A 27,192-nucleotide genomic window follows, 5' to 3' on the forward strand; every position below is an offset into this window, starting at 1 on the left:
TCACTCTAAAACACTTAAAATACAGGTAGTTTACCTTAAATCCTTTAAAAATGTTATTTACTGTTTGTTTTAGATAACTAGTGTATTCAAACAGTTCAAAACTTAAAAAGACACTTAAAGCATTGAACCCCCTTCTCTGCCTTCTCCCCAATTCCTGCCTGACCAGTTAGTTTCTTATTTACCCTTCCAACCTTTGTGTAAACAGATGAAAGTAAACATTTATATATATATTTTTTTCTGTCTTTACTGAAAACGTGGCATTATGAATATTTCACACCTGACTTATTTCACTCCTAGGGTATGCTGGAGACCTTCCCATGGCCCCTTCATCATTCTTTCATGCACATCAGAACGTTATGTCAGGGGGGAGTGGACTGTAGTTTATTTAAATATTCTCTTATAGGTGGGCATTTAGCTCGTTTCATTATTTTGCTGTTATAAACAGTGCTGCAATGACCATCTTGTACCTACCTCATATTTATTGTTGTTCAATCACTAAGTCGTGTCCAACTCTTTGTGACCCCATGGACTGCAGCATGTCAGGCTTCCCTGTCTTTCACCATCTCCTGGAGCTTGCTCAAACTCTTGTCCATTGAGTCGGTGATGCCATCCAACCATCTCATCCTCTGTTGCCCCCTTCTCCTCCTGCCTCCAGTCTTTCCCAGCATCAGGGTCTTTTCCAGTGAATCAGCTCTTCACATCAGGTGGCCAAAGTATTGAAGCTTCAGCTTCAGCTTCAGCATCGTCCTTCCAATGAACATTCAGGACTGCTTTCTTTTAGGATGGACTGGTTGGATCTCCTTGCAGTCCAGGGGACTCTGAAGAGTCTTCTCCAGCACCACAGTTCAAAAGCATCAATTCTTTGGTGCTCAGCCTTCTTTATGGTCCAACTCTCACATCCATACTTGACTACTGGAAAAACTGTAGCTTTGACTATATGGACCTTTGTTACCAAAGTAATGTCTGCTTTTTAATACACTGTCTCAGTTTGTCATGTTTATAGGTATCTCTGTAAGATAAATTCCCAGAAGTGGGGTGGCTGAGTCACAGGATGAGGGTATTGTAATTGTGGTGAATCCTGGGAAATTGACTTGCTTGCTTGGGGAATATATCATTCCATACACTCACTAACCAGCAGCTAAGCAACTCTTCACCCACTGACTTGGTAATCAGGTGATTGCCACCTTTTGTATTTTGACCCTCTGATATGTGTAAAATGGTTTTGCAGATTTTTGTCTAATATATTTGTAAATTGCATTTCTTTTGTGAATAAAATCAAGCATCTTTTCATGTGTTTCTTATGTTTCATGGACATTTATAATTCTTTTTTGTGAGCTCTCTTTTCATGTCCTTGGCTTGTGTGTCTTTTGAATAGTTAGTCTTTTTTTCCCTTATTGCTTCCGGGCAAACAGCATGCACACTGCACACGCACACACATGCCCACACAGGAGGAAATAGAGACATGCCCCCTGTCATGTCTGCCCTGTGTGCCCAGCTGGGGAGCCACGGCTGCTGTGGCTCACAGCTAAGGCCTCCAGAGGTGTTGTCCTAACCAGAGATGTCACCTCACCCAAGACTCTACCCTCCTGGGGGCACCCCCATCCAGTGCCTTCTTTATGTCCGAGTGTAAGAGCTCAACCCCTTACTGATACCCACCAGGGTTCTTAGCCTTCCCCCATCAAAGAAAGTTGACTAGAGACCAGACAGGAAATTCAGGCAAGGTTTTATTGGAATCCCTGCTGCTGCAGGTGGGAGCAAGAATAAACAACAGGTTCCATTGCTCACTCATTTGCTAAGTGAGGGGTAAGCGTGTTCCTTATATGAGGTGAGGGTAGGGGTGTATGTGTGTGCAGGGGGCATGTGCAGTACCCTGCTTTTGCTCTCTTCAGAAGTGGCAGTTGGGTTTTTCTGTCTTTTGTATCTTTTTGTCCAGAATTTGCCCTAACTACACATGCATGGGGTTGTTTTTAATCCCATACCATTTCTTTGTATATCATTTCTTGAGGAGAGATGTCCAGGTACAAGTATTGCAGCACTGCAGCAAAGGGTCCCAGATCCCAGCCTATCCTATTACCACAGAGTGGACATCTCTGAAGGGCCACCCCCACTCCCATGCGACCACCTGCCAATTCAGCCAAGGCCCTATTGCACCTTCATCCCCCACAGCATGCCCTCCTTCAGATTTTCTCATGAACAGACCTGCCTCAGAGATGATACCTTGTATGTGATAGAAGTTGCAAGCGTTTTCCCAATTGACATTGACTTTTGATACTTTGTATAAGTAGAAGTCTCCCTGGGACTTCGCCTTCCATTGCATGGTTTTGTCTGATTGTTCATGTACCAGTTATTGAGGCGGTGGGGTGGGTTGGAGGCCTGGAAATGCCCCCTCCTCACTGCTGTTATGTTTCAGAGCCTCCCTGGTTATTCTTACTTAATCTACCAAATGAACGTTAAACTCTACATGTCTGACTCCAAGAAGGGAAAAAAAATGCTTATATTTATGAGGTCAGATTAAATTTACAAATTAGCTTATGAAGAAATGGTGATATTGAGTCTTCCAGCTATGAACACAGTGTATGCAGTTCTACTTTTGTGCCTTTTGGGGACATCATAATTATTCCACATATGTGTTTTATACATCTCTTTTAAGTTCATTTCTCAGTATTTTTCTTTTAATTGCCATTATAAATGGAATATTATCTTCCATTATGTCTTCTAACTTATTTTTGTTTATATTTGAAGGCTATTTTTCATGTATGTCAATTCTGCATCCTTTGTATTGGTGCTATTCACAGACTATGTCCAGCTCTCTTCCTCCCTCTAGTGGGAACATGGGTGCATAACCCCTCCTGGCCCCTGTGGCTGGATGGGCCCTTTGATTAGTTTTTGCTATGGGGTTGTGAATCCAGATGAGGTGATAGATCTGAGTCAGAGTGTTTGATCCTTAGTTGGAGATGCTCCAGGACTTTCTGTCCCTCTGACACATTGAAGGGCAGTTTTTAAGAGTAGCTGCAGAGCTGGAGCTGACCCACAGCAGATTTTGGGGCTGAGCCGAAAAACAAACCTTTGTTGTGGTGGTCTTGCAGATTTGGAGGCTGTTGCCATAAAATAGCTGGCATTCTTCTGTGAATAGCCCATGTCAATGTGCTTATCTTAGTGTCTCAGAGTAATTTCTGGTTTAAAGTTTTTACTTTTTATCTAATATGCATATATTCATATTTCTTATGTCTTATTTTCATATGTGCTTGGGATTTGTTTTAACTGGGTCTAGTAAGACACACACACACAGAAACGACCGTCATGAAGCAAGAAAGTTTTCCTCCCAGTTCTGTAGAGGTGGGAGTCACAGCACACAGGGCCACCGGGGAAGCGTCAGGGTCAGAAAGCAGAGGAAGTGAGGGAGCACATGACACAGGATATTGTTACTGCAGGAAGGAAGGGGCGAGGCAGGGTGGCTGGGTCTAGGAGTGACTGATCTGAGTCCTTTCAGCAGGCATGGGGAGGCTGCCCCTGAGCCATCTCTGCCCTGGACAACTGCCCAGAGCGGGAGGGCCTGACAGAGGAGGTGGCTGGGGTGTGGGCTCTGGATTGGCTTGTTTTTCTTATTGAAAGGCATACTTGCTGGGGAGTCACTTGTCATTGCTAAAACCTGAGAGTTCTGGGAAGAGTGAGGTCTCACAGGTCAGCAAGACCTCAAAACTACAGAAAATAAACAGTATGATTAATCCATCTCCACTACGAACGGAACTCCTTAGCACTATAAAGTGGCCTTCCTCATCTTCCGTAATGCCTTTTGGCCTAAATTCTGCTTTATTTGATGTAAGATTATGACCGCCTATATTGCCTTTTGTTGTTGTTATGATTATTGTTATTGTTTTATCTCTGCCTGATAAACCTGATAAACCATGGTTCCTCCCCTTTAGTTATAACCTTTCTGAATCACTTCACTCTGAATACAGCTCCCATATACAGCACAAGTTGGTCCTTGCTTTTTAAAGTAATATGAAAAATCCTTTTCTTTAACTAGCTGCATTAAACCTATTTAAATTTATTGCTATGACAGATATGGTTGGTCTTAATTCTGTCATAATATGTTTTCTATTTATATATAAATATTTAAATGACTTTCACTGTATTTTATTAGCTTTTTATTTTTAAATGTTTTTTCTGTTGTTCAGAACACTTACATTTTTTATCTAGTGTTTACTTTTAAAAATTCTACTTTTATGCACTACTATCCTTGTTTCCCTTTTCCCTTTGTTTAATGTAATTAATTTTTATTGAAGTATAATTAATTTACAATATTGTGTTAGTTTCAAGTGTACAGCAAAGTGATACATATATATGTATATATTCATATATATGTATATATATATATATGTATTCAGTTATACATATACACATGTATTCTTTTTCAGATTCCTTTCCATCATACGTTATTAGAAGATATTGAGTATAATTCCCTGTGTGACAGTAGGTCCTTGTTGTTTACCTATTTTATATATAGTAGTGTGTATATGTTAGTTCCAAACTTGCAGTTTATCTTTCCCTGTTACCCCATTGTCTCCTCTGGTAACCATAAGTTTGTTTTCTGTGTCTGTGAGTCTGTTTCTGTTTGAAAATAAGTTCATTTGTATCTGGTTTTTTTTTTTTTTTTTAGATTCCACATATAAGTGGTGTAATGTGGTATTTGTCTTTCTCTGACTTAGTCTGAGGATCTCTAGGTTCATCCATGTTGCTGCAAAAGGCGTTATTTCATTCTTTTTATGGCTAAGTCATATTCCATTGTGGGGCTTCCCCGGTGGCTCAGTGGTAAAGAATGGCCTGCCAATGCAGGAGACACAGGTTCAATCCCTGGGTCGAGAAGATCCTCTGGAGAAGGAAATGGCACCCCACTCCAGTATTCTTGCCTGGGAAATCTCACAGACAGAGGAGCCTGGCAGTCTGCAGTCAATGAAGTCGCCAAGAGTCAGATATGACTGAGCAACTAAACAACAAAATATTCATATATATATATATACATGCCACATCGTCTTTACCCATGTCGGTGGGCATTTGGGTTGCTTCTCTGTCTTAGTTATTGAAAAGAGTGGGGCTATAAACATTGGGGTGCATGTATCTTTTCAAATTAGAGTTTTCTTCAGATATGCCCAGAGTGGGATTGCAGGCTCATATGGCAAGTCTATTTTTAGTTTTTTTAAGGAACCTCCATACTGTTATCCACACTGGCTGTATCAATTTATATCCCCACCAACAGTGTAGGAGGGTTCTCTTTTCTCCACACCCTCTCCATCATTTATTGCTTGTACATTTTTTGATGATGGCCATTCTGATCAGTATAAATTGATACCTCATTGTAGTTTTGATTTGATTTGCATTTCTCTAATAATTAGTGACATTGAATATTTTTCCATGTGTTGGTTGGCCATCAATATGTCTTCTTTGGTGAAATATCTATTTAGATCTTCCACCCATTTTTTGATTGAATAGTTTGTTTTTTTGATATTGAGCTGCATAACCTGTTTGTATATTTTGGATATTAATCCTTTGTCAGTTGTTTTATTTGTAAATATTTTCTCCCATTCTGTCTTGTTTATGGTTTCCTTTGCTGTGCAAAGGCTTTTAAGTTTAATTAGGTCCCCCTTGTTAACTTTTGTTTTTATTTCCATTACTCTAGGGTATGGATCAAAGAAAATATTGCTGTGATTTATGTCAAAGAGTGTTCTGCCTATATTTACCTCTAGGAGTTTTATAGAATCTAGTCTTACATTTAGATCTTTAATCCATTTTGAGTTTACTTTGTTGATGCTGTTAGAGAATGTTCTAATTTCATTATTTTACATGTAGCTATCCAGTTTTTCGAGCATTGCTTATTGAAGAAACTGTCTTTTCTTCCTTGTATATTCTTGCCTCCTTTGTTGTGGATAAATTGACCATATGAGCATTGGAGTATTTCTGGGCTTTGGAATTCCTAGCCACAGCAGTCAGAAAAGGAAAAGAAATAAAAGGAATCCAAATTGGAAAAGAAGTAAAACTGTTACTGTTTGCAGATGATGATGCTATACATAGAAAAAGATACTACCAGAAAGCTACTAGAGCTCATTAATGAATTCAGTAAAGTTGCTGGGTACAAAATTATACACAGAAATTTGTTACATTTCTATACACTAGTAACAAAAGATCAAAAAGGGAAATTAAGACCACATGATAAATATAATTAATACTGCTATATGTTATATATGAAAGTTGTTAAGAGAATAAATCCTAAGAGTCCTCATTAAAAGGAAAAATATTTTTTCTATTGTTTTAATGTTATATTTATATGACATAATAAATTTTTCTAAACCTACTGCGATAAGCATTTCATGATGTATGTAAATCATTATGCTGAACACCTTCAACTTATGCAGTACTGTATGTCATTTATATCTCAACAAAACTGGGAGAGAAACAAAAAGTTAAAAAAAAGAAAAAAAGAAAAACAAAGAATTTAATAAATTACCATTGCATCAAAAAGGATAAAATGCCTAGGAATGAACCTACCTAAGGAGACATAAGACCTGTACTATGAAAAATATAAGTCCCTGATGAAAAAAATAAAAGCTGATACAAACAAATGGAAATACATACCTTGTTCTTGGAGAGGAAGAATCAATATTAAAATGACCATATAACCCAAGGCAGCCTACAGATGCAGTGCAATTCCTGTCAAATTAAAATGGCATTTTTGGCAGAACTAAAACAAAAAAAAAAAAATGTTTTAATGTGTATGGAAACACAGAAGACTCTAAATATCCAAAACAGCCTTAAGAAAAAAGAAGATAGTTGGAGGTATCATGCTCCCTGATTTCAGACCATATTACAAAGCTGCAGTCATCAAAACAGAATGGTACTGGCACGAGAACAGACATCTAGATCAATGGAACTGGTTAGTTTTGTAATTTAAAATATCTTTCTGATATTTAGAAGTTATATTTTTATCTGGTGATTATTTTAAAATTTTCTACCTTGATGTATTATCCCTTTCCTTTTCTTATAGTTGGTGTCAATGATCTGCCTCAATAAAACTAGTTTATGTCTTCTTCCTCTTCCCACTCTCTCTTCTACCATCCAATTTAGTTAGTGCTATATCATTCACATGTTTCTAGTGTTTTTCTTAATACTGTTATACATGTTTGCCCTCCACTCTTGGGCATCGGATCAGCCCCAGGGCAGCCAGTGGCAGCAGTGAGGCCAGGGAACCCTCTGCTCCTGGGTGTCCTCCAACATCGGTTCCAATCTTCCCCAGACCCCCTTCCCAGCCACTCCAGTGGGCCTCTGCCTCAACCCCCAGGCAGCACTTTGACCAACATCCAACAGCCAGTGAAGGTTTACACACTAAACAAGGACCAGCAGTGGGACAACCAGGGCACCAGGTATGGCATCCAGCTGCGTGGAGCAGCTGAAGGGCATGTCCCTGCTAGTCAGAGCCTGAAAAAACGTGGTCCACTGGGGAAGAATGGCAAATCACTGCAGTATTCTTGCCTTGAGAAGCCCATGAACAGTATGAAAAGGAAAAAGATACGACACTGAAAGATGAACTCCCCAACTCGGTAGGTGTCCAATATACTACTGTGAAAAAGCAGGGAAATAGCTCCAGAAAGAATGAAGAGGCTGAGCCAAAGTGGAAACAACACCCAGTTGCGGATGTGCCTGGTGGTGAAAGTAAAGTTCGATGCTGTAAAGAACAGTGTTGCGTAGGAACCTGGAATGTTAAGTCCATGAATCAAGGTAAATTAGACGTGGTCAAACAGGAGATGGCAAAAATGAACATCGACATTCTAGGATATAGTGAACTAAAATGGATGGAAATGGGTGAATTTAATTCGGATGACTATTATATCTACTACTGTGGGCAAGAATCCCTTAGAAGAAACGGAGTAGTTCTCAAGGTCAACAAAAGAGTCTGAAATGCAGTACTTGGCTACAATCTCAAAAACAATGGAATGATCTCCATTTGCTTCCAAGGCAAACCATTCAACATCACAGTTATCCAAGTCATGTCCCAACCACTAATGCTGAAGAAGCTGAAGTTGAATGACTCTCTGTAGACCTACAAGACCTCCTAGAACTGACACCAGAAAAGATGTCCTTTTCATTTTAGCTGACTGGAATGTAAAAGTAGGAAGTCAGGAGATACCTGGAGTAACAGGCAAGTTTGGCCTTGGAGTACAAAATGAAACAAGGCAAAGCCTAACAGTTTTGCCAAGAGAACAAACTGGTCATAGCAAACACCCTCCTCCAACAACACAAGAGATGACTCTACACATGGATAGCACCAGGTGGTCAATACAAAAATCAGATTGATTATATTCTTTGCATCTGAAGATGGAGAAGCTCTATACCATCAGCAAAAAACAAGACCTGGAGCTGACTGTGGTTCAGATCATAAACTCCTTATTGCAAAATTCAGGCTCAAACTGAAGACAGTAAGGAAAACCACTAGTCCATTCAGGTATGACCTAAATTAAATCCTTGTGATTGTACAGTGGAGGTGATGAATAGATTCAAAGGACTGGATCTGGCAGGCAGAGTGCCTGAAAAACTATGGATGGTGGTTCATACTGTTATGCAGGAGGTGGTGACTAGAACCATCCCCAAGAAGAAGCAATGCAAGAAGACAAAGTGGTTATCTGAGGAGGCCTTACAAATAGCTGAGAAAAGAAGAGAAGTGAAAGGCAAAGGAGAAAGGGAAACATATACCCAACTGAATGCAGAATTTCAGAGGACAGCAAGGAGAGATAAGAACATCTTCTTAGGTGAACATTGCAAAGAAATAGAAGAAAACAAAAGAATAGGAAAGACTAGAGATCTCTTCAAGAAAATTAGAGATACCAAGGTAACATTTCATGCAAAGAAGGGTACAATAAAGGACCTAACATGAGCAGAGGAGATTAAGAAGAAGTGGCAAGAATACACAGAAGAACTGTACAAAAAAGGTCTTAATAAACTGGATAACCACGATGGTATAGTTACTCACCTACAGCCAGACATCCTAGAATGTGACGTTACGCGGGCCTTAGGAAGCATCACTACAAACAAAGCTAGTGGAGGTGATGGAATTCTAGCTGAGCTATTTAAAATACTAAAAGATGATGCAGTTAAAGTGCTCTGCACTCAGTAAGTCAGAAATTTGGAAAACTCAGCAGTGGCCACAGCACTGGAAAAGGTCAGTTTTCATTCCAATCCCGAAGAAGGGTAATGCCAGAGAATGTTCAAGCTGCCACACAATTGCACTCATTTTACATGCTAGCAAGGTATTGCTCAAAATCCTCAAGCTAGGCTTCAACAATAAATGAACTGAGAACTTCCAGATGTACAAGCTGGATTTAGAAAAGGCAGGGGAACCAGAGATCAAATTGCCAACATCTGCTGGATCATAGAAAAAGCAAGGGAATTTTTTAAAAATCTACTTCTGCTTATTTGACTGCACTAAAGCCTCTGACTATGTGGATCACAACAAACTGTGGAAAATTCTGAAAGACATGGGAATACCAGACCACCTTACTTGACTCTCAAGAAACCTGCTTGCAGGTCAAGAAGCAATAGTTAGAACTGGACATGGAACAGTAGACTGGTTCAAAATTGGGAAAGTATATCAAGGTTGTACATTGTCACCCTGCTTATTTAACTTGTATGTGGAATACATGATGTAAAATGCAGGGCTGAATGAAGCACAGGCTAGAATCAAGACTGCCAGAAGAAATATCAGTTATCTCAGAAATGCAGATGATACCACATTAATGGCAGAAAGTGAAGAAAAACTGGAGAGCCTCTTGATGAAGGTGAAAGAGTGAAAAAGCTGGCTTACAATTCAGCATTCAAAAAACAAAGATCATGGCATCTAGTCCCATCATTTCATGGCAAATAGATGGGGAAACAGTGACAGACTTTATTTTCTTGGGCTCCAAAATCACTGCAGACAGTGACTCTAGCTAGAAAGTTAAAATGTGCTTGCCTCTTGGAAGAAAAGCTATAACAAACCTAGACAGCATATTTAAAAGCAGAGGCATCACTTTGCTGACAAAAGGCTGTCTGGTGAAAGCTATGGTTTTTCCAGTAGTCACATATAGATGGGAGAGTTGGACCATAAAGAAAGCTGAGTACTGAAGAATTGGTGCTTTTGAACAGTGCTGCTGGAGAAGACTCTTGAGAGTCCCATGGACAACAAGGAGATCAAACCAATGAATCCTAAAGGAAATCAACTGAATATTCATTGGAAGGACTGGTGCTGAAGCTGAAGCTCCAATACTTTGGCCACCTGATGCTAATTGTGGACTCATTGGAAAAGACCCTGATGCTGGGAAAGATTGAGGGCAAGAGGAAAAGTGGGCAACAGAGAATGAGACAGTTGGATGGCATCACCGACTCAATGGACATGAGTTTGAGCAAACTTCAGGACAGTGAAGGACAGAGAAACCTGGCGTGCTGCAGTTCATGGCATCCCAAAGAGTTGGACATCACTTAGCAACTGAACAACAACAAATTATATAAGTTCAGATGTGTATATTTGACCTGCCAACTTTGCGTACTATCTTGTACTCCCATGTAGTACAGCTGAAGCAACTGTGGTGGACTCTGCTTTCTACCACTTTTGTTTGGGCAGAATATTCTCCTCTATCATTTGTATCTGTATCTTTGCTTTTACTTGGCTGTACATTTAAATACATTTACTGCTCCCTCAATTTCCCTTTGCCAAACCTCCATTCATTCTTGACTTGCTGGAACTCATCTTCTCATAATTTTCTCAAGAACAATCCATGTGACTATTATTTCCTGAACTCATACCTGTTTTAAATGGTTTGTCTGTAACCTTTATCCATGAAAGAATAGCCTAGATGGGTATAAACATTTCTTAGCTCATACTTGTTTATTTCTTTCAGTATCTTCAGGCATTGAATTTGGTTGCCAAGAACTATGTTACCAGCCTGATTGTCTTTTCTTTTTGCTGAAATATTCAAATAATTCTCTTTATCTTTAAAACATAATAATGTTATAAGACTATATCATGAACACTGTCCTTATATTTCTTTATTATACTAGGGCAATCTTCTTGCAGCTTTTCAATGTGTAGGATCAAGTATTTATGTTAGAAATTCTCTGTTTTGAAAGGCTAAATCTGTGATTGCTTGTCTTAGATTTCTCTCCTGAAACTGACATCTCCTCTGCTCCTGATTTTCCTCCCCTATTCCCTGGTTGGAGACCGAAGATCACTAGATGGTGGCTGTCCCGTTTTTATTTCTTCTTAATTAATGAAAAGATATTGTGGAGCTTGTATATTTTTAATTGTTTAACATTTATATCTCTGTGAATTAAGTTTCCACAGTGATTAAGAATATGAATGCCAATGCAGGAGACACAGGAGACATGGATTTGATCTCTGGGTCAGGAAGACCCCTGGAGGAAGAAATGACAACCCACTCCAGTGTTCTTGCCTGGAGAATCCCATGGACAGAGGAGCCTGCTGGGCTACAGTCCATGGGGTCACAAAGAATTGGACATGGCTGAGCATGCACACACACACACACAATTTTTCTGAAATGATGAGATAAAGCATAATATATGGGCATGGTACTATGTCTTTTTTTTTTTATTTCTTTTTTTGGAGAATCAGCAGAAAAGGGAATTATAAGCACCCAGATGTGGACCACAGTTCCTGTTCAATGCAATGTGATTTCACATGACAAATGCTTTCCTTATCTTAAAGTTTCGTGAAATTTTATTACCATCGCATTTTAGCATACTATTTTGTTGAGTTTGCCTGATGATAAGGGAATAATAAATTACTTCCATATGATAAGAAAAATGCTTTCCCTTTTAATCATAGCTTTCTTATTTTGAGATCCAATTATGTATATGTGGCATTTCTTTCACCTGTAGTCTCTGTCTACCGTTTCCCTGTAACCTTTTGTTTCTTTATTTCTGTCTCATTTTGTTCACTTTACTAATTTTCATTTTTATGTTTTTTTACTGTGGTATCTGTACCTGTTTTCTCTCTGCTTCCTTATAATGTAACTTCATCTCTGAAATTATTTTAACTCTTTTTTCCCCTGAGTTTAGTCAGTTCCTGTTTCATAGCTTCCCATGGGCTCATACATCTCTGCTTCATTGTTTTCCTTAATGGATGTGATGCTTCAGTGCTGAATTAAAGCATACATACCCCTTCAAGAGACAAAACAAAATACAGTGTTTAACTTGAGATCAAACCTCACTTGATGTTCCTGTTAAGACAAAAATAAAATGAATTAGAAGTTTAAAACACAAGCACATCACCAGTAGACTCTGCTGGAAGGTAAAACCTGTACCTGCTGGTACCCCAGTCACCCGCATGTGACAAACCCAAACCAAGGCAGTGCCCAGAAGGAAACATTTATCAGGCAACTGCCTCCACCTCTAGAGGTTTTAAGTTGAGAAATTGCAGGCAGTGATACTGTCCTTCCAGAAATACTGTCCTTGGAGCAATACTGCTGGAACATCATTGGAAACTCAGGTCAGCTACAGGAGAAAAATGAGTATTTCTAGCTGTGCAAATTGCTCTTACAAATCAAATCAGGATTCTGCATGTAAAGAATCAGAGGGGAATATTGATTAGGTAATTGACTGGCGTCTGCCATTGTTGAACATTTGGCCTGGAAACAGGATACAGACTGTAGCTGGACCTATAGCTATTCCCATAGAGGTGGACTTAATCTTCAAAATGGGATATAAATTAAGAGGAAAAAAAGAACAAGAAGAAGAGTGGAAGGGGGGAGGGAATTCGTGTGCTTTAAGGGCAGGAAAAGCCAAGGAGCCAGCAATGGGGACAGAGTGTTCAGAGTCATAGGACAAAGGGGCTGTCAGGATGTCATGTTGGACAGAGGCCTTCTGGTGTCTGCCTAGTGACCTGGGGGCCTGCTAGTGTTTAGGGGATGACACATGAATGAGAATTTCATGTAGTACAGGTGAGTCTATGGGGAACAGGGTAAAGACCCAGCAGGTGAAAACACTGGCAAGGTGGGGGTGGAGGGATCCGCAAGGAGGGAAAGTCCTGTTACTGAGTCATGACGGCACAGGAGAGGGAGATTTCAAGGGTGGTCAGCGGCCAGGAGCCCTGACACCCACAACAAGGTCAGGGAACAGTTCAAGGGAACTGTAGCCCCCAGAAGCTTAGGCTTTGATCAAGACAGACCTGGATTTGAATCTCAGTTCTGTCATTTGTAAGCTGGATTTCAACCATAAGTGACAGAGGTTAGACTATTCATAATAAATGAAAACTTGTTATGAATAGTCTCAACACTAAGAGCTATCCATGTGGCCAGAACTGTACAAATGTAGCCTCCTCGCCTCACTTACCCCACCTTGGAACTTTCATTCGGGGCATTTTGTTATCCCAGTTGCACAGAAACATAACTTGAGGTTTCCCGTGGTGGTATGCTGTACTTACGGTCACGGAAGTAGCCAGGGAGTGGGGCCAGACCCAAAGCCCAGGCTCTTTACTGCTCTGCTGAACCCTCCTCTAATAAGTGAGCTGGCTTCAGGGCTAGTCGCCTGTGGCTGCCCCAGTCACCCCGCTGTGCATCCCGCCCGCCCTCAGCCCACTCCGTCACTGAGGTGGTGCCACCATGGTGGGTCTCTGTCCTGCCCGCCCTCAGTCCACTCCCTCACTGAGGTGGTGCCGGCCTCAGCCCACTCCGCCACTGAGGTGATGCCACCATGGTGGGCCTCTGTCCTGCCCGCCCTCAGCCCACTCCCTCACTGAGGTGGTGCCAGCCTCAGCCCACTCCCTCACTGAGGTAGTGCCACCATGGTGGGCCTTTGTCCCGCCCGGCCTCAGCCCACTCCCTCACTGAGGTGGTGCCACCATGGTGGGCCTTTGTCCCGCCCGACCTCGGCCCGCTCCCTCACTGAGGTGGTGCCACCATGGTGGGCCTTTGTCCCGCCTGGCCTCAGCCTGCTCCCTCACTGAGGTGGTGCCACCATGGTGGGCCTTTGTCCCGCCTGGCCTCAGCCTACTCCCTCACTGAGGTGGTGCCACCATGGTGGGCCTTTGTCCCGCCCAGCCTCAGCCTGCTCCCTCACTGAGGTGGTGCCACCATGGTGGGCCTCAGTCCTGCCTGCCCTCAGCCCACTCCCTCACTGAGGTGGTGCCACCGTGGTGGGCCTCTGTCCCGCCTGGCCTCAGCCTGCTCCCTCACTGAGGTGGTGCCACCATGGTGGGCCTCTGTCCCGCCCAGCCTCAGCCTGCTCCCTCACTGAGGTGGTGCCACCATGGTGGGCCTCTGTCCCGCCCAGCCTCAGCCTGCTCCCTCACTGAGGTGGTGCCACCATGGTGGGCCTCTGTCCCGCGTGGCCTCAGCCTGCTCCCTCACTGAGGTGGTGCCACCGTGGTGGGCCTCTGTCCCGCCTGGCCTCAGCCTGCTCCCTCACTGAGGTGGTGCCACCATGGTGGGCCTCTGTCCCGCCCAGCCTCAGCCTGCTCCCTCACTGAGGTAGTGCCACCATGGTGGGCCTTTGTCCTGTCCGGCCTCAGCCCACTCCCTCACTGAGGTGGTGCCGGCCTCAGCCCACTCCATCAGTGAGGTGATGCCACCATGTTGGGCCTTTGTCCTGTCCGGCCTCAGCCTGCTCCCTCACTGAGGTGGTGCCACCGTGGTGGGCCTCTGTCCCACCTGGCCTCAGCCCTCTGCCTCACTGTGGTGGTGCCACCATGGTGGGCCTCTGTGCCCTTCACCTCATCTTCCCTCCGTGTGACTTCTGTTGGGAGTCCCCCAGACTTAAGAGTGGACAAGATGAAAGGGGATCTTGAAATGTATGCTCTCTGAGCACCAAACCCTACTCCTAGGCCACCAAGAGCCTGTCCCTCTCTGCTGTATTTTCTGTCTTTAGATACAGTCTGTACAACCCGCCAGTGTCAAGCTCATCCCTGGGGCATCCCTCCCTGTCCACGTGTCTGTAAGTTACCACTTGCGTTCCTGGTTGTGCTGAGCAGCTGTCTGTGGAACTGTGCAGAGCTGGAAGCAGATCTCAGAACCCCTAAACTTCTGAGGACTTTTTCTGCTGTCTGTCGTGCTTGCTTCCCCTTCAGTGGCCTCATGGACCCTTTCCACATGCATAGACACTGGGGTCCTGGATCCCTGAGGAATTCTGAATTCTGTAAAAGCTTAAAGTCAAGCACTTGGGGCTCATTTGGGAGCTGCGATCTGTGAACCGTGCTGCCCCCTCTATCTTCACTCTCACCTCGTACTTACTGGATCTCCATTTGCTAAGCGGTGTGGCCCAGGTGAGAACCAGGATGCTCGCTGGTTAAGGATATGGGCAGGTGTTTAGCAGACGGAGCAGGAGTCCAGGGTAGTGATGGGAGAATACAATGGAGGCAAGAGCAAGTGGGGAAAATCAGCGAGTGAGAGTTCTCTGGGTAGGAAATCAGAGCGGACTGGCCTTTGCTGATGACTGGACACATGCTTCCCAGCATCACCCCAGCTGATCCTCTAGACATGCAGAAAGAACATACCCTCACCCTGGAGCGCTGGTCCACAGAGGCTATGCATGATCACTGGGGTGCGGCCTTCATACTCCAGCCTGATCCCTTGTGATGGGAATGTAGATCGGGGGCTCTGGAAGGATCTCCTGTCAGGAATGGGTAGTAACAGCAGGACACACTCTTTCCTGAGGGTGGGAGAAGCACCGCTGGCTGGCTCCTGGGAGCAGAAGCTGGGGTGGGGCACAGCTCTGCTGGGACCCGGTCTTGTGTACAGAACAGCCCTGCAGGAAGATGCAGTCGGTGGAAAGATGAGATTGGAGGGTTCACATGCAAACACTGTGGTGCAGCAACCTTCTAAGCCTCCCTTTCTGTTTGTGAGGAGCCAGGACAATGCCTGCTCCCCATGGCACTGTGGGATAATAAAACCCACAGCTACACACAGTGCTCCACGTGAGCTGTTTCCCTCATAGACAGTATTTGTGGGGCTGGTGTTATTGCTAATACTTGTGCCCATATTAACATGTCTGCATTCCATGATAAGATTGCATTCTCAGTACTTCTCCTCCACCTCCCCTCTCCCTGCCCTTTCTCTCCGACACAGTTTCAGCCCTCCCTGGGACATTTGCCACCCTTGGCCCTGCTTTAGAGCGAAGTGCCCACCCAGGTCATCGCCCCTGCTAAGGAATAATGTCCCTAAAGGCAGAGCCTGTCCTGCCTTCGGTAGACCACACCCTGGAGCATGGATGCCCATTTGATAGACACAAGCACTTAGCCTTGAAAGTGCATTTGCAATCACGCAGGCAATGTGTGTACACTGTGATTGTTAGTCATGTGCAAGAGTGAAAGAGAGTGCTTTTATTTCTGCTTCAACTGGTTTCTGTGACACAACTACTAAATAGTATTGGGGCTGCCTTCCACAAAGGACCCTACCTGTCACTACTTACAAAAACACCCCAGACCTTGCTGAGGTTTAGTTGAATAACCTGGATGATTTTGTTTGCTTCTCTTCCCCACTGAGATATGCAAAGATGCTTCTGTTGTGTCTTTGTTACCTGACTGTGAAGGAAAAAAATATGATTAAATTGTAAATGATTGTATGATAGAATTTAAACATTTTCTGATTGATAGTATCAAGTCTGTGGCAGAAAAAAAATTAGAAGGACCAGAGGAAGATTTTCAGATATTATTTTAGACATTCGAAGCCTTGTTCTGTTGTCTGTACCACATAATTAGTCAATATAGTAAATACCTGCATTTTGAAGTTAGTTGGGAGAGGGTAAGATTTTACTTGCTTTTTAAAGTTAGAGCTGAGCTTTTAATTCTTTGCCTTTAAAAAGTACATGGTTGCCTAATGGAATTGGATGCAATGTGAGCTACCTCCTTCCTTCCACTGAAAGTCCACCAAGTCTCGGAGTCAGGGATCAGGGCTCCCACTCTGAGTCCAGACCCCATCAGCTTCCCCTCATGCTGTGAACCCCCAGCACCCATCCTGGCCAAGTGTGCCCAGGGTGGGCACAGCTGTCTTGCCTGATGTCTCACCCAGTTCACCACCTGAGCTCGGAGGTGGCCTCCCACCAAAGCTCCCTCTCAGCGAGCACCCCCCACCCCAAGCTTCTGCACTCTCCAAACTAAGCTTCAAGGAAGCACTAAAATACTGAGCGAGAGCCCAAGGTGGAAATTCTTTTTGTTTACTTTTTCTTCCTCTGTGCTTTGCTTCCCTCAGAAAATAAGCTCTGCAGCTAGGTTTTCAGAGGCATGGAAGGTTCTGCAAGGGTCTATGAATCTAAGGCCAGGATACTAGGTACGTCATGTACCTCAGAGGGACCTCAGGCATAGGTGAGAAATTCTGCTTTTAGAGAGTACACATCAGGACATTTTACTCCAAAAAATGAGAACTAAATCTACAAAGGCCTACTGTATAGCACAGGCAACTATATTCAATATCTAGTAATAACCTATAATGGAAAAGAGTCTGAAAAAGAATAGACCTATATATGTGTAGGTATAACAACCTCTTTGCTGTACTCCTGAAACATTGTAAATCAACTATACTTCAGATTTGTTTTTTTTTAAAGGGTAATGAAAATGTTCTGGGATTGTATAGTGTGAATAGTTGCACAACTCTGTGACTATACTAAAAACCATTAAGTGAAAAACCGAAAAAGGAAAAGAACTTAAAAAAAAAAAAAAAAAAAAACAAGAACTACTGGTGGGGAGTTTGAGTGAACAGGTGCTAACAGAGACCCTTCTTTGCAAGGTTCTTTCCTAACATGTGACCATTATTCATGCATCAGTATTGTAATCTCTTGTCATTTCTCATCTCCAGGCAAAAACTGGGACCTCACGGCCGCTCTGAGTGACTATGAGCAGCTCCGACAGGTGCACACAGCCAACCTTCCACCTGTGTTCAACGAGGGCAGGTGCCCCAAACAGCCTGAGCGAGAGCCACCCCCGCCCGGGCACACAGCCGAGCGGCCCTGCCTGCCCAGGCAGGACGACATCGCCCAAGGTACCGGCTTCAGGGCCTGCCAGGCCCCAGCTTCCTGGTCCAGCATGGTTTACAGGGGCCTGGGGCAGGAGTGCACAGAAGTGTGAGGCCATCGTCTTTCCCAGCTGCAGGCAGATGGGGCTCTTCAGGCACCACACTTCACCCTGTCGTTTACAGCTTCTGTTCCTGCCTCAGGGGCAAGGGAGAGTGAGTCCACTTCTCTGGGACTCCACATTCCTCCTGGAGTCCTGGTTTTCCCAGACTTGACATTTCTCACCATTGCAAAACTATTTCCTAAGCGGCATAGACTCCAAACCTGTTCGACACTGATATTCATCATCCATGTGTTTCATGGGATGAATTCTTTTTTTCTGAATTGGGAAAATTTCATTGTAACAAATATATATAAAGGAAACCTGAGAGTTTTCTTCTCCACATCTCCCATACCTCCCGGAGACTAACCAGTGGCCCCATCCAGTTCTGTCTCCTTCTGTTCCTTCTTACTTTGCTTGTTCAGAATGCAAACACATCCAAGTCAGATGCACATACTGCATTTGGCAGAGTGCTGGTTTCCTTGAGCAATAGATCGTGATCATATTCTCTTCATATTTTATACCATAGTATATGATTTTTTTTAAACCATGTCTGTTCATGGTGATTCTGTTTCTTCTTAGATTTTGTTGTTAGTGGTGGTTTTTTGATATTACAGGCACTGCTATTATAAACTTTATACCATAATTTGTACATACGAGTGCTTTTATTTCTATAGGTTGGCATTTCCAAGGTGGATTTGCTGTACCAACACACGTGTTTTTTTGTTTAATAACATCAGGAATTGGTTCCCAAACACATCTTTTCACCATGTGTGAAACTGGGTGTTTCCATTCATTCTTGCCAGGACTGGGTGTTCTCATGATGGTTTCCCTACTTTGTTTTTCTACTTTGAAGGGTTAAAAATAGTTTCATCTTGTCATTTGCTTGTTAGCCAGTTGGATTTCCTCTTCTGTGATATTCTTATTCAGGTACTTTGCCCATTTTTCTATTGTTTTGTTTGCATTTTTCTTATCAATTTGCAGCATTCTTTATAACGAAGACTAAACTACAAATGTATTTTGCATATATATGTATATACATATATATATACATCCCACAGTATTATTTGCCTTATCATTATTCACAGAAAATTCTGCCTTACACAATGTTTATATTACTATATATTCATGACTAAATGGGTGACCTCTCCCTTTCTTTAGAAATTCTCCTGAAATTCAAAGTTACTGATATGTTTTCTTGTATTTGTTTTTTAAATTTTGTTCTTAGGTCTTATAAGCAATTTGAAATTTTTATAAATAATAGCTAAGAATCTAGTTTTTCTTCTCTGGATTGAGAATGAGATAGTCTAGCATATTTATTAAATAAAGCATCCCTTTCCCACTGAACTAACATGCCAACTTTGCTGTACATTAACTTAGCAAAAATGTACTTGACTCAGTTTCTGGACTCTGCGACCACCCAACCTGCTATACTTGACTCATATAGCTTCATATAGTATTACTCTGCAAAGGCTATTCCTTTATTGCCATTCTTTTTCAAAGCTTTTTCACTATTTTTGGATATTTATTCTACCATATTAATCTTAAAATTGGAATTCTGATTGGAAGTGGATTGGATTTTTTAATTTTATTTCAGGGATAATTAGCATATTGTAATACTGTTTTTCCACTCAAGAATATTTCATACACTGCTCCATTTATTCACATTCTGTTAAGAGTTTAGGCACAATAAAATCAATTTATTTTTTGTCCAGTCATGTCATAAATTCTCTTATTAATACTAGTTGTTCTCAGAGAGTCTCTTGGATTTTCTACATATACAATCATAAGATCTGAAATGATATAATACTCCTCTTAATATTTACACAATGAATTCTAATTCTCCAATTGCCTTAGGTCAACCTTCCCATGCTGTGAGTCATTGTTGTCTGTTTCTCTTAGCTCAACCTGATTATTCAGGCTATATTGGAAACTCTATCTTGGATTTTTGTCCTATGCTTACTTACTCTGTTGTCCAGAAAAGCCAAACATGAGTTAGAAAGTTTAATGCTCATTATCTGTTTCTTCTCTTTGCTTTTCGTCTCTTTCCACTACATTTTGAGCTGTATTTGTAGGTGCGTATGTATTCACAATTGTGAGGTCATCTGGCTTTAATGTGTTTTTTTAACAATATATAGAGTATCTCTATGTCCCATATAATTGTTTTTATCTTTAAATCTGTTTTAGTTGATATTAAACCTCTTCCCTGCCTTTCTCTTGGTTCATATTTGCCTGGAATCACATTTTTTCAACCTTTCTTATCCTTCTATATCAAATATAATTATTGTAAGTAATTTATCATCAAGTATCACTCTACTATTCAATCCAAGAGTCTGTCTTTTAAGCAATGAATTTAATCTACTTATTTTATTTTTATTATTGTCCTATCTGTGCTTCTTTATGTTGCATTTTTATTTGCCATGCTTTTTTGTATGTGTTTTTCTCCTTTTCTATCTTTTCTGGCTAAGTAAATTTTTCAACTAGTTTGAAAGTTATATATTCTCCTTATGTTATAGTTACCTCTATTCTATTAAAACCTATATTTAGGTTTTCTCTCTATTAATTTTTAAAATTATCAACAGCTATATTTTACCCTGTTTTTATCTTCTCCCTCCTACCTCCATGTGCCCTCAGTCATATTTAGGTTCTTTTTATTGCTTGTTTAGACAACAGTCAACTTCTTTATTTACTCATATTTATCTTTTACTAAAAGAATACTTTTCCAAAGACTTTGCTAAAAAAAAAATTTGCCTGATCAGTCTCCTAAGGCTATCAGTACCTACAGATGTTTACATGATGTACTTAAATTTTTGTTTGGTGGAATAACAATCTGGGTCCAAATTATTTTCCTTTAAAACCATTCCACTCCTCCGTTGTCTTCTTGCATCTCATTTTCATGTCTTCTAAGAGATTGCCTTGACTTGCTCTTCTAACATCCTAATTTATTCTTCACGTGAACCCTTCTGTTAATCGGCATTTCTCATTCCAAATTTCCGCTTTCTCATTACTTTTATTGTTTCACATTGTAATATTCTATCTCTTTGAACATATCTCCTAGGTTTATTTTAAAACCTTGTCCTCCTGATGCGTTCCAGCCCAAGTACTTTGTGAACTTTCTATAACCATGTTCTCACTGCTGAGACATTTCCTAAGTTTTGCCTGTGAACACACAGTACCTTGCAGTTACCAGCCATCTTGGCTCGTGGTATCAGGGGGAAAGGACTAAGGCATGGACTCTGTTTTGTGTTCCTCTGAATGAGAGCATGGAGGGAAGTGCACTCAAAGTGGCTAGCTCTGACTGCTTTAATGTGGGCTCAAAATGTTCTCCACTGGCTCTCTTCGCCACAGTTGGCTTTACAAATTGTGTAACTGTCAGCTCACAGGGAGTGTAGGAGAAAAGAAAGAAGGCTTGGGGCCAGCCCACCTGTTCCTGTTGTGGTTGGCGCCCAGCTCCATGAGATTTGCCCTGATGCTTCTCCAGTGGCTTTGGCCATGGCGGTGGCTGGCCTGCATTGTGGTGGTGCTGCTTCAGGCAGTTACCCCCACAGGGCTAGCTGCGGGGAGGAAAAGCACAGCCAGAATACCTGCCCTCAGCCCGTTCCCACCCATCTACTCCTGTGGGCCTCCTGGGTGGGTTAGGAAGAGTGTGTTGAGGTGTGGTCACTGACTTGGCCCCCTTGTTATCCCGTTCTTAAAGTTTCCTTCATTCTGCCCTTAGACCTGACCTCTTCTAGTCATTTAGCTTGGTCTTTCTGTGACTCTGTGCTCCTTCAGCACCACACTGGACAGCCTCCCAGCATCTCTCATGCAGTGGAGATCCAGAGAGTTGACAGCTTGGCAGTTCCTGCTCTTTCTGAGCAGCAAACAATCTAACTCATTATCTTATCCTCCCAGGGAAAGGTCTAGAAGGATCTTTCTCTCTGTTCTCAGACAGATTAGCAGAATCAGGGCCTTATATGGATACTCGCCACTATCTTATTTTTATCAGGAAAAAAAAAACACAGAAGTCTATCATAACATAATTTCATTAACTGAGCCTTGTGAACAAACACATGTATTTGGCTGTGCTGGGTCTTCATTGCTGAGTGGGCTTTCTCTAGGTGTGGAGAGCAGGCTTCTCATTGTGGTAGCTTCTCTTGTTGCAGAGCACAGGCTCTAGGGCTTGTGGGCTTCAGTTGTTGTGGGCTCACTAGTTATGGCACACAAGCTTAGCTGGCCTGAAGCATGTGGAATCTTCCCAAATCAGGGATCAAACCAGCATCTCCTGCATTGCAAGGTGGCTTCTTAACCACTGGACCACCAAGGATGCCCTTTTAATTTTTAACAAGTAGAAATTGTAGTTTCTGAATTAGATCTATATATACCCTTTAATTGAATTCTTCCTGAATTCACAATCTCCTAAAATGGAAGATAAAGCCCTCCATATTCTAAATCAACAACAATAACTCATGAACCACCTCTGGTCACTGCCTGTTTTTTCAGCAAAGTCTTATTAGAACCCATTGTTTATTCACTGTCTATGGCTGCTTTCATGCTGCAAAGACAGAGTTGAGTAGTTGTGACTGAGAATGGTATGGCCCTCAAAGCCTGAAATATTTATATCTGTCCCTTTTAGAAAAGCTGGCTTCCCTGGTGGCTCAGACGGTAGAGTCCGCCTGCAGTGCAGGAGACCTGAGTTCGATCCCTGGGTCAGGAAGATTTTTGTCTACCTGCTTTAAAATGTACCCAGGACTTGTTTTAATCAGATATAATGAGACACACAGACGGAGACATGACTGTCCTAGAAGAAGAGGTTCTTATACTCACAGTTCCCTGGAAACAGGAGGCATGACCCACCCTGTAGGGTCACATGGTGAGGCACCAGGGTTGGTCAGAAGGCAGAAGGGACAGAGGAAAACAAGAGCAGGGCCTGTATTGTGTTTCTGTGGGAAAGACAGGCAGGGTAAGCAGACTTAGGATTGACTGGTATGAGTAATCTCAGCAGCTCTCGGCGGGTATAAAGGCTATCTCTTGGTGTCTTTGGGCTTCCTTGGTGGCTCAGACGGTAAAGCGTCTGCCTGCAATGCAGGAGGCCCAGGTTCGATCCCTGGGTTGGGAAGATCCCCTGGAGACGAAAATGGCAATCCACTCCAGCACTCTTGCCTGGAAAATCCCATGGATGGAGGAGCCTGATAGGCTACAGTCCATGGGGTCGCAGAGAGTCGGACACGACTGAGTGACTTGGCTTTCTTTTCTTTTTTTTCGCTTGTTGTCTGGCACCTGGCCCAGGGGTAATTAGGGCAGTGGCATGGCCTGCTGGTGTGAGCCAGATAGAGGAGGTGATCAAGAGTATGGGCTCTGAATTGGTTTGTCCTGGGTGAGTCCTTTGGTGTCTCTAAGAATTGGATAATTCTGTAGGGAAATTCTCTCCCCATTCAGAGCCTCCAGAATACGTTCAGAGCCCAGATGCCAGAGCCTCCAGAATACAGAAAATAAGAAAACAGAGTTAATACACATCCCCTGGCCTAAATCATAGATAGCTTTTTGCTAGTGTGGGTTTTTAAATTTCATTCTTTAATTTATTTTTATTGAAATATAGCTGATTTATAGTGTATTAATTTCTGCTATACAGCAAAGTGATTCAGTTATACGTATGTATACATTCTTTTTACATTCTTTTCCTTTGTGGTTCATCACAGGATATTGAATATAGTTCCTTCTGCTATACTAAATCATAAGTGCTTGAGCTGGCTTTGTCAAGGGTCAGAAAATTCTGTATATTCCCTCAGTATTTTTTTAAAAAATCTCTCTGTATTTCTCTGGGGTATAACTTTGAACATGGTAATTCCTGTTTTATTTATTTTATTTATACTTCCAAAAGAAGAATTGCTGAATTCATGTTTAAAGAATCCATTTGTGAGTGTATGTGCATGTGAGTGTGTGTGTGTGTCTGTGTCTGTGTGATTATATATGTGCATTCATGGAGGTGGTGGTTGGAAGGAGTTAGAATTTGAAGCATATGTTTCTTGTTATATGATCTTTAACATAATTCACTTTTATTTCAAAAGGACTTTTCCCCTCAGATTCCAAATATTAATATTTGGAGTGGCTCGATAGCATCAATTTATACTATGAGTCACAGCGTTTCCAAGGTCCTCATCAGTTGGCAATAGGTGCTGACTGATAAGCCAAGAAGACGTATGGATGACTTTGCCCAGCACCTTGCTGAGAGCAATGTGGGTTCATGTTACCTTGGGTGTTCAAGCAAACTGTTGAGTCTTGAAGGATGGGGCATTTCCTATTTTCCCAGATTCCAGAAAGGTAGCTGGTGACAAGAAATGTGACCTCAGCCAGGTCTGCCAGGGGCAGAGGGGCATGGGGTGCCCTGTGCTCCTGCCCTGGGAGACCTGCCCCAGGCACAGGACAACCAGCTGGCCCCTGTGCTCCGTGGCTCCTCTTGCTCATGGCCTGTGTGGTCTGATCTCTCTTCTTGCCCTTCCTCAAAATACAACAAACATTAATCATCTTGAATTCATTTCAGAATGAAATTGAAGGTGAATCAGAACTATCCATTTTGAAATACTCTGTCACTGAGACTTACCATGCAAATATATGAGACCTCTGACAATTAAATTTGAGCTTAAAATTAATTTATACCAGTGTCAAAGGCCTCTTGTTTTTCATCTGCTTTAGCAAAATTACTTTAATGGCAGTGCTGTCAATTACTCTTGCATGTAGGGGAAGAGAGCTTCCCTTCTTGATGAAGGCATGGGCATGGGCTTCCTGCCAGCACAGCAGGGGCAGAAGCACGGCTCAGAGAGGCATCAGCAGAGCACAGAACCTGACCGATGAGTAGGCTAATGTGAGTGGGAATCCATTCAACTTAAATGATCACATGTACTAATGAGTCTACCACAGGTATTAGAAAATATTCATTGAAATGCCTGTCTAAATTTTGTTTTCTGGGCAAAATTAAAAGAGGACTAGTCCCTTCCTAAAAGAATTCTTCATTGTTTCAAATATTGATTGTAAAACTGAAAACTTATTCCTAATATCACACATTTAAGAATTCTTTTGCTATTAAGCACAGGGCTTTAAAAAATAAGTATGCTTTTTAACATATTACTTCTTGATGGTGGCATTTAAATCAGATGGTCAACTTCCTAATAAAGTAACTGTGTATTTTAGAGAAATTCTGCAGTGCATTTCTCATCCCTTGTTGGAAAGCCTAGTCAAGATAAAAATTTTTAAGATTGCCATGACAACAGAAAATCCAGACAGAATAGAGGCATGCGATGGCTTAATATCTGTGTCCTGGGAATCTTCCTGCAGGATGTGTTTATAAGAGTAACTTTAGTAGAGGTGACCTATCTTAAAATCCAAGCCACTGTGGAGGAAGCCCAATGGATTGCTTCTCACTTTAAAAATATAAAAGCATAAAAGCAAAGGAAGTTCCCTGTGTAGAATTTTATGCCTCTAGAGCTCTGCTGAACTGAGTTCCATGTAACTTAAGACCCAGGAAGCAAGGCTGCTGATCTTTACAGATGCTGAGGAATATTTGTGTGGTGGACTTGCCCTTTGCCTCCTTCTAAGAGGTTTCGTGACTAAGTGCCATGTGCCAGGTGATGGTGATGTTAACCCAGCATGAAGGAGGCCTGCTGAGAACACTGGCGGGGTGGCAAGGCTGGGGAGGGGGAGGTAATGAATATGCAGGTGTCCATGGGTGTGCCTCTGCATGTGTGGTGAGTGTGTACATGTGTGTATTGTGCTATATGAGCGTGCCGTGTATGTTTACATGTGCATATGCATCCTGTGTGCTCATGTGCGCACATGTGGGATGTGTCATGTGGGCTAGTGTGCACACCCACAGAGTCCCCCTCACTCAGCACCCCCACTTCCCCCCATGCAGAGAAGCGGCTCTCGCGGGGGATCTCCCACGCCAGCTCGGCCATCGTGTCCTTGGCGCGGTCCCACGTGGCGAGTGAGTGCAGCAGCGAGCAGTTCCCGCTGGAGATGCCCATCTACACGTTCCAGCTTCCGGACCTGAGTGTGTACAGCGAGGACTTCCGGAGCTTCGTGGAACGGGACTTGATCGAACAGGCGACCATGGTGGCCCTGGAGCAGGCGGGTGAGTCCCCCCATTCAGGCCCCACCCTGGTTGGGAGGAGGGGGCGGGGGGAAGGGGGATGTGCGGTCCAGCTCCACACTCTGTCGACCAGCGTGCCTGCAGGCCCTGCCCGGCCCTCCCCTGGTGCCAGTGGTGTGGGGTGAGGAGCATGTGGTGTTCAGATCCCCTGAGAGTTCTCTTTGTTCCTAATCCAGCCTGGCCAGGTCAGCTCCCCCCAAAGAAAACTCCAAGCTGCTTTGCCTTAACTCCTCTCCTTTCCCATCCAACCACCATGGCCCAATTGGGTCCTGAACAAAAGACCCTACACTTGGAGAGAAATAGGAGACTCTGGCACTTCCTGTGGACACAGGCAATTTCGTGACTTCTTTCAGCTTCAGTTTTCCCCTCTGCAAAGACCTGAAGAGGATGGATGCCGGCCTGGTGAGGTTGAGCATTAGACAGCAAGGTGCCCTGTGGAACTATTCCTGCCCCCCCCCCACCCACATCTGCACCCCTAACTCCAGGCTAAGGAAGCATACAACCGGACTTTGGTTTCCTGCTCTCCTTAATGTTTCTCTGACATCCCAGTGAGGACAAGATTCAGGGAGTAAACCAAACTTGTCTTCTTTGGAGTTCCTAAGAATAAACTAACTAGTTCCAAACAAATTCTGAAACAGACGTTGGTTCTTTCTGAGACAGGCAATCTCTGTCTCACTCATGATCATTTGCACTATAAATCTTTGCACAGTCACACGTTTGGGGCTTCTCAGACATGTGTGTAGAGGATCCTGTGCCCTTCTCAGGCCCCTGTGCATCCTCCATGGGGCCAATAAATCCCCAAAGATGAAGAGGGGCTGGTGGTCAGTGGGGCCTTACTTGTGCTGGACAGACTGGCCGCCAGGTCTCAGCCTAGGACTTGGAAGCCTCACCCTCAGGGTATTTGGCTTAATAACAGGATCAACATTCCCGTTAACTGTGTTGGATCTGATGTTGTGACTGTTTACTCCACTGCTGCACAGCTGCCAAA

The 27,192-nt window shown here is 42.9% G+C and overlaps 1 protein-coding gene and 1 non-coding gene across 2 annotated transcripts in view; both read left to right on the forward strand.

The window, feature by feature from the left end:
- Positions 1–27,192, forward strand: part of OTUD7A (OTU deubiquitinase 7A) — a 379,982-nt gene that overhangs the window by 281,148 nt on the left and 71,642 nt on the right. Inside the window, exons 5-6 of the mRNA XM_065906684.1 lie at positions 17,826–18,008; positions 25,968–26,186. Of these exons, the coding sequence (XP_065762756.1) occupies positions 17,826–18,008; positions 25,968–26,186 (402 nt within the window). The remainder of the gene's footprint in view (positions 1–17,825; positions 18,009–25,967; positions 26,187–27,192) is intronic.
- TRNAC-GCA (transfer RNA cysteine (anticodon GCA)) lies at positions 23,106–23,177 on the forward strand. Its single transcript has one exon. It is a non-coding gene; the product is annotated as a tRNA-Cys (tRNA).

Source organism: Muntiacus reevesi, chromosome 15 (genome assembly GCF_963930625.1).
Source record: "Muntiacus reevesi chromosome 15, mMunRee1.1, whole genome shotgun sequence".
Classification (NCBI taxonomy): Eukaryota; Metazoa; Chordata; class Mammalia; order Artiodactyla; family Cervidae; genus Muntiacus; species Muntiacus reevesi.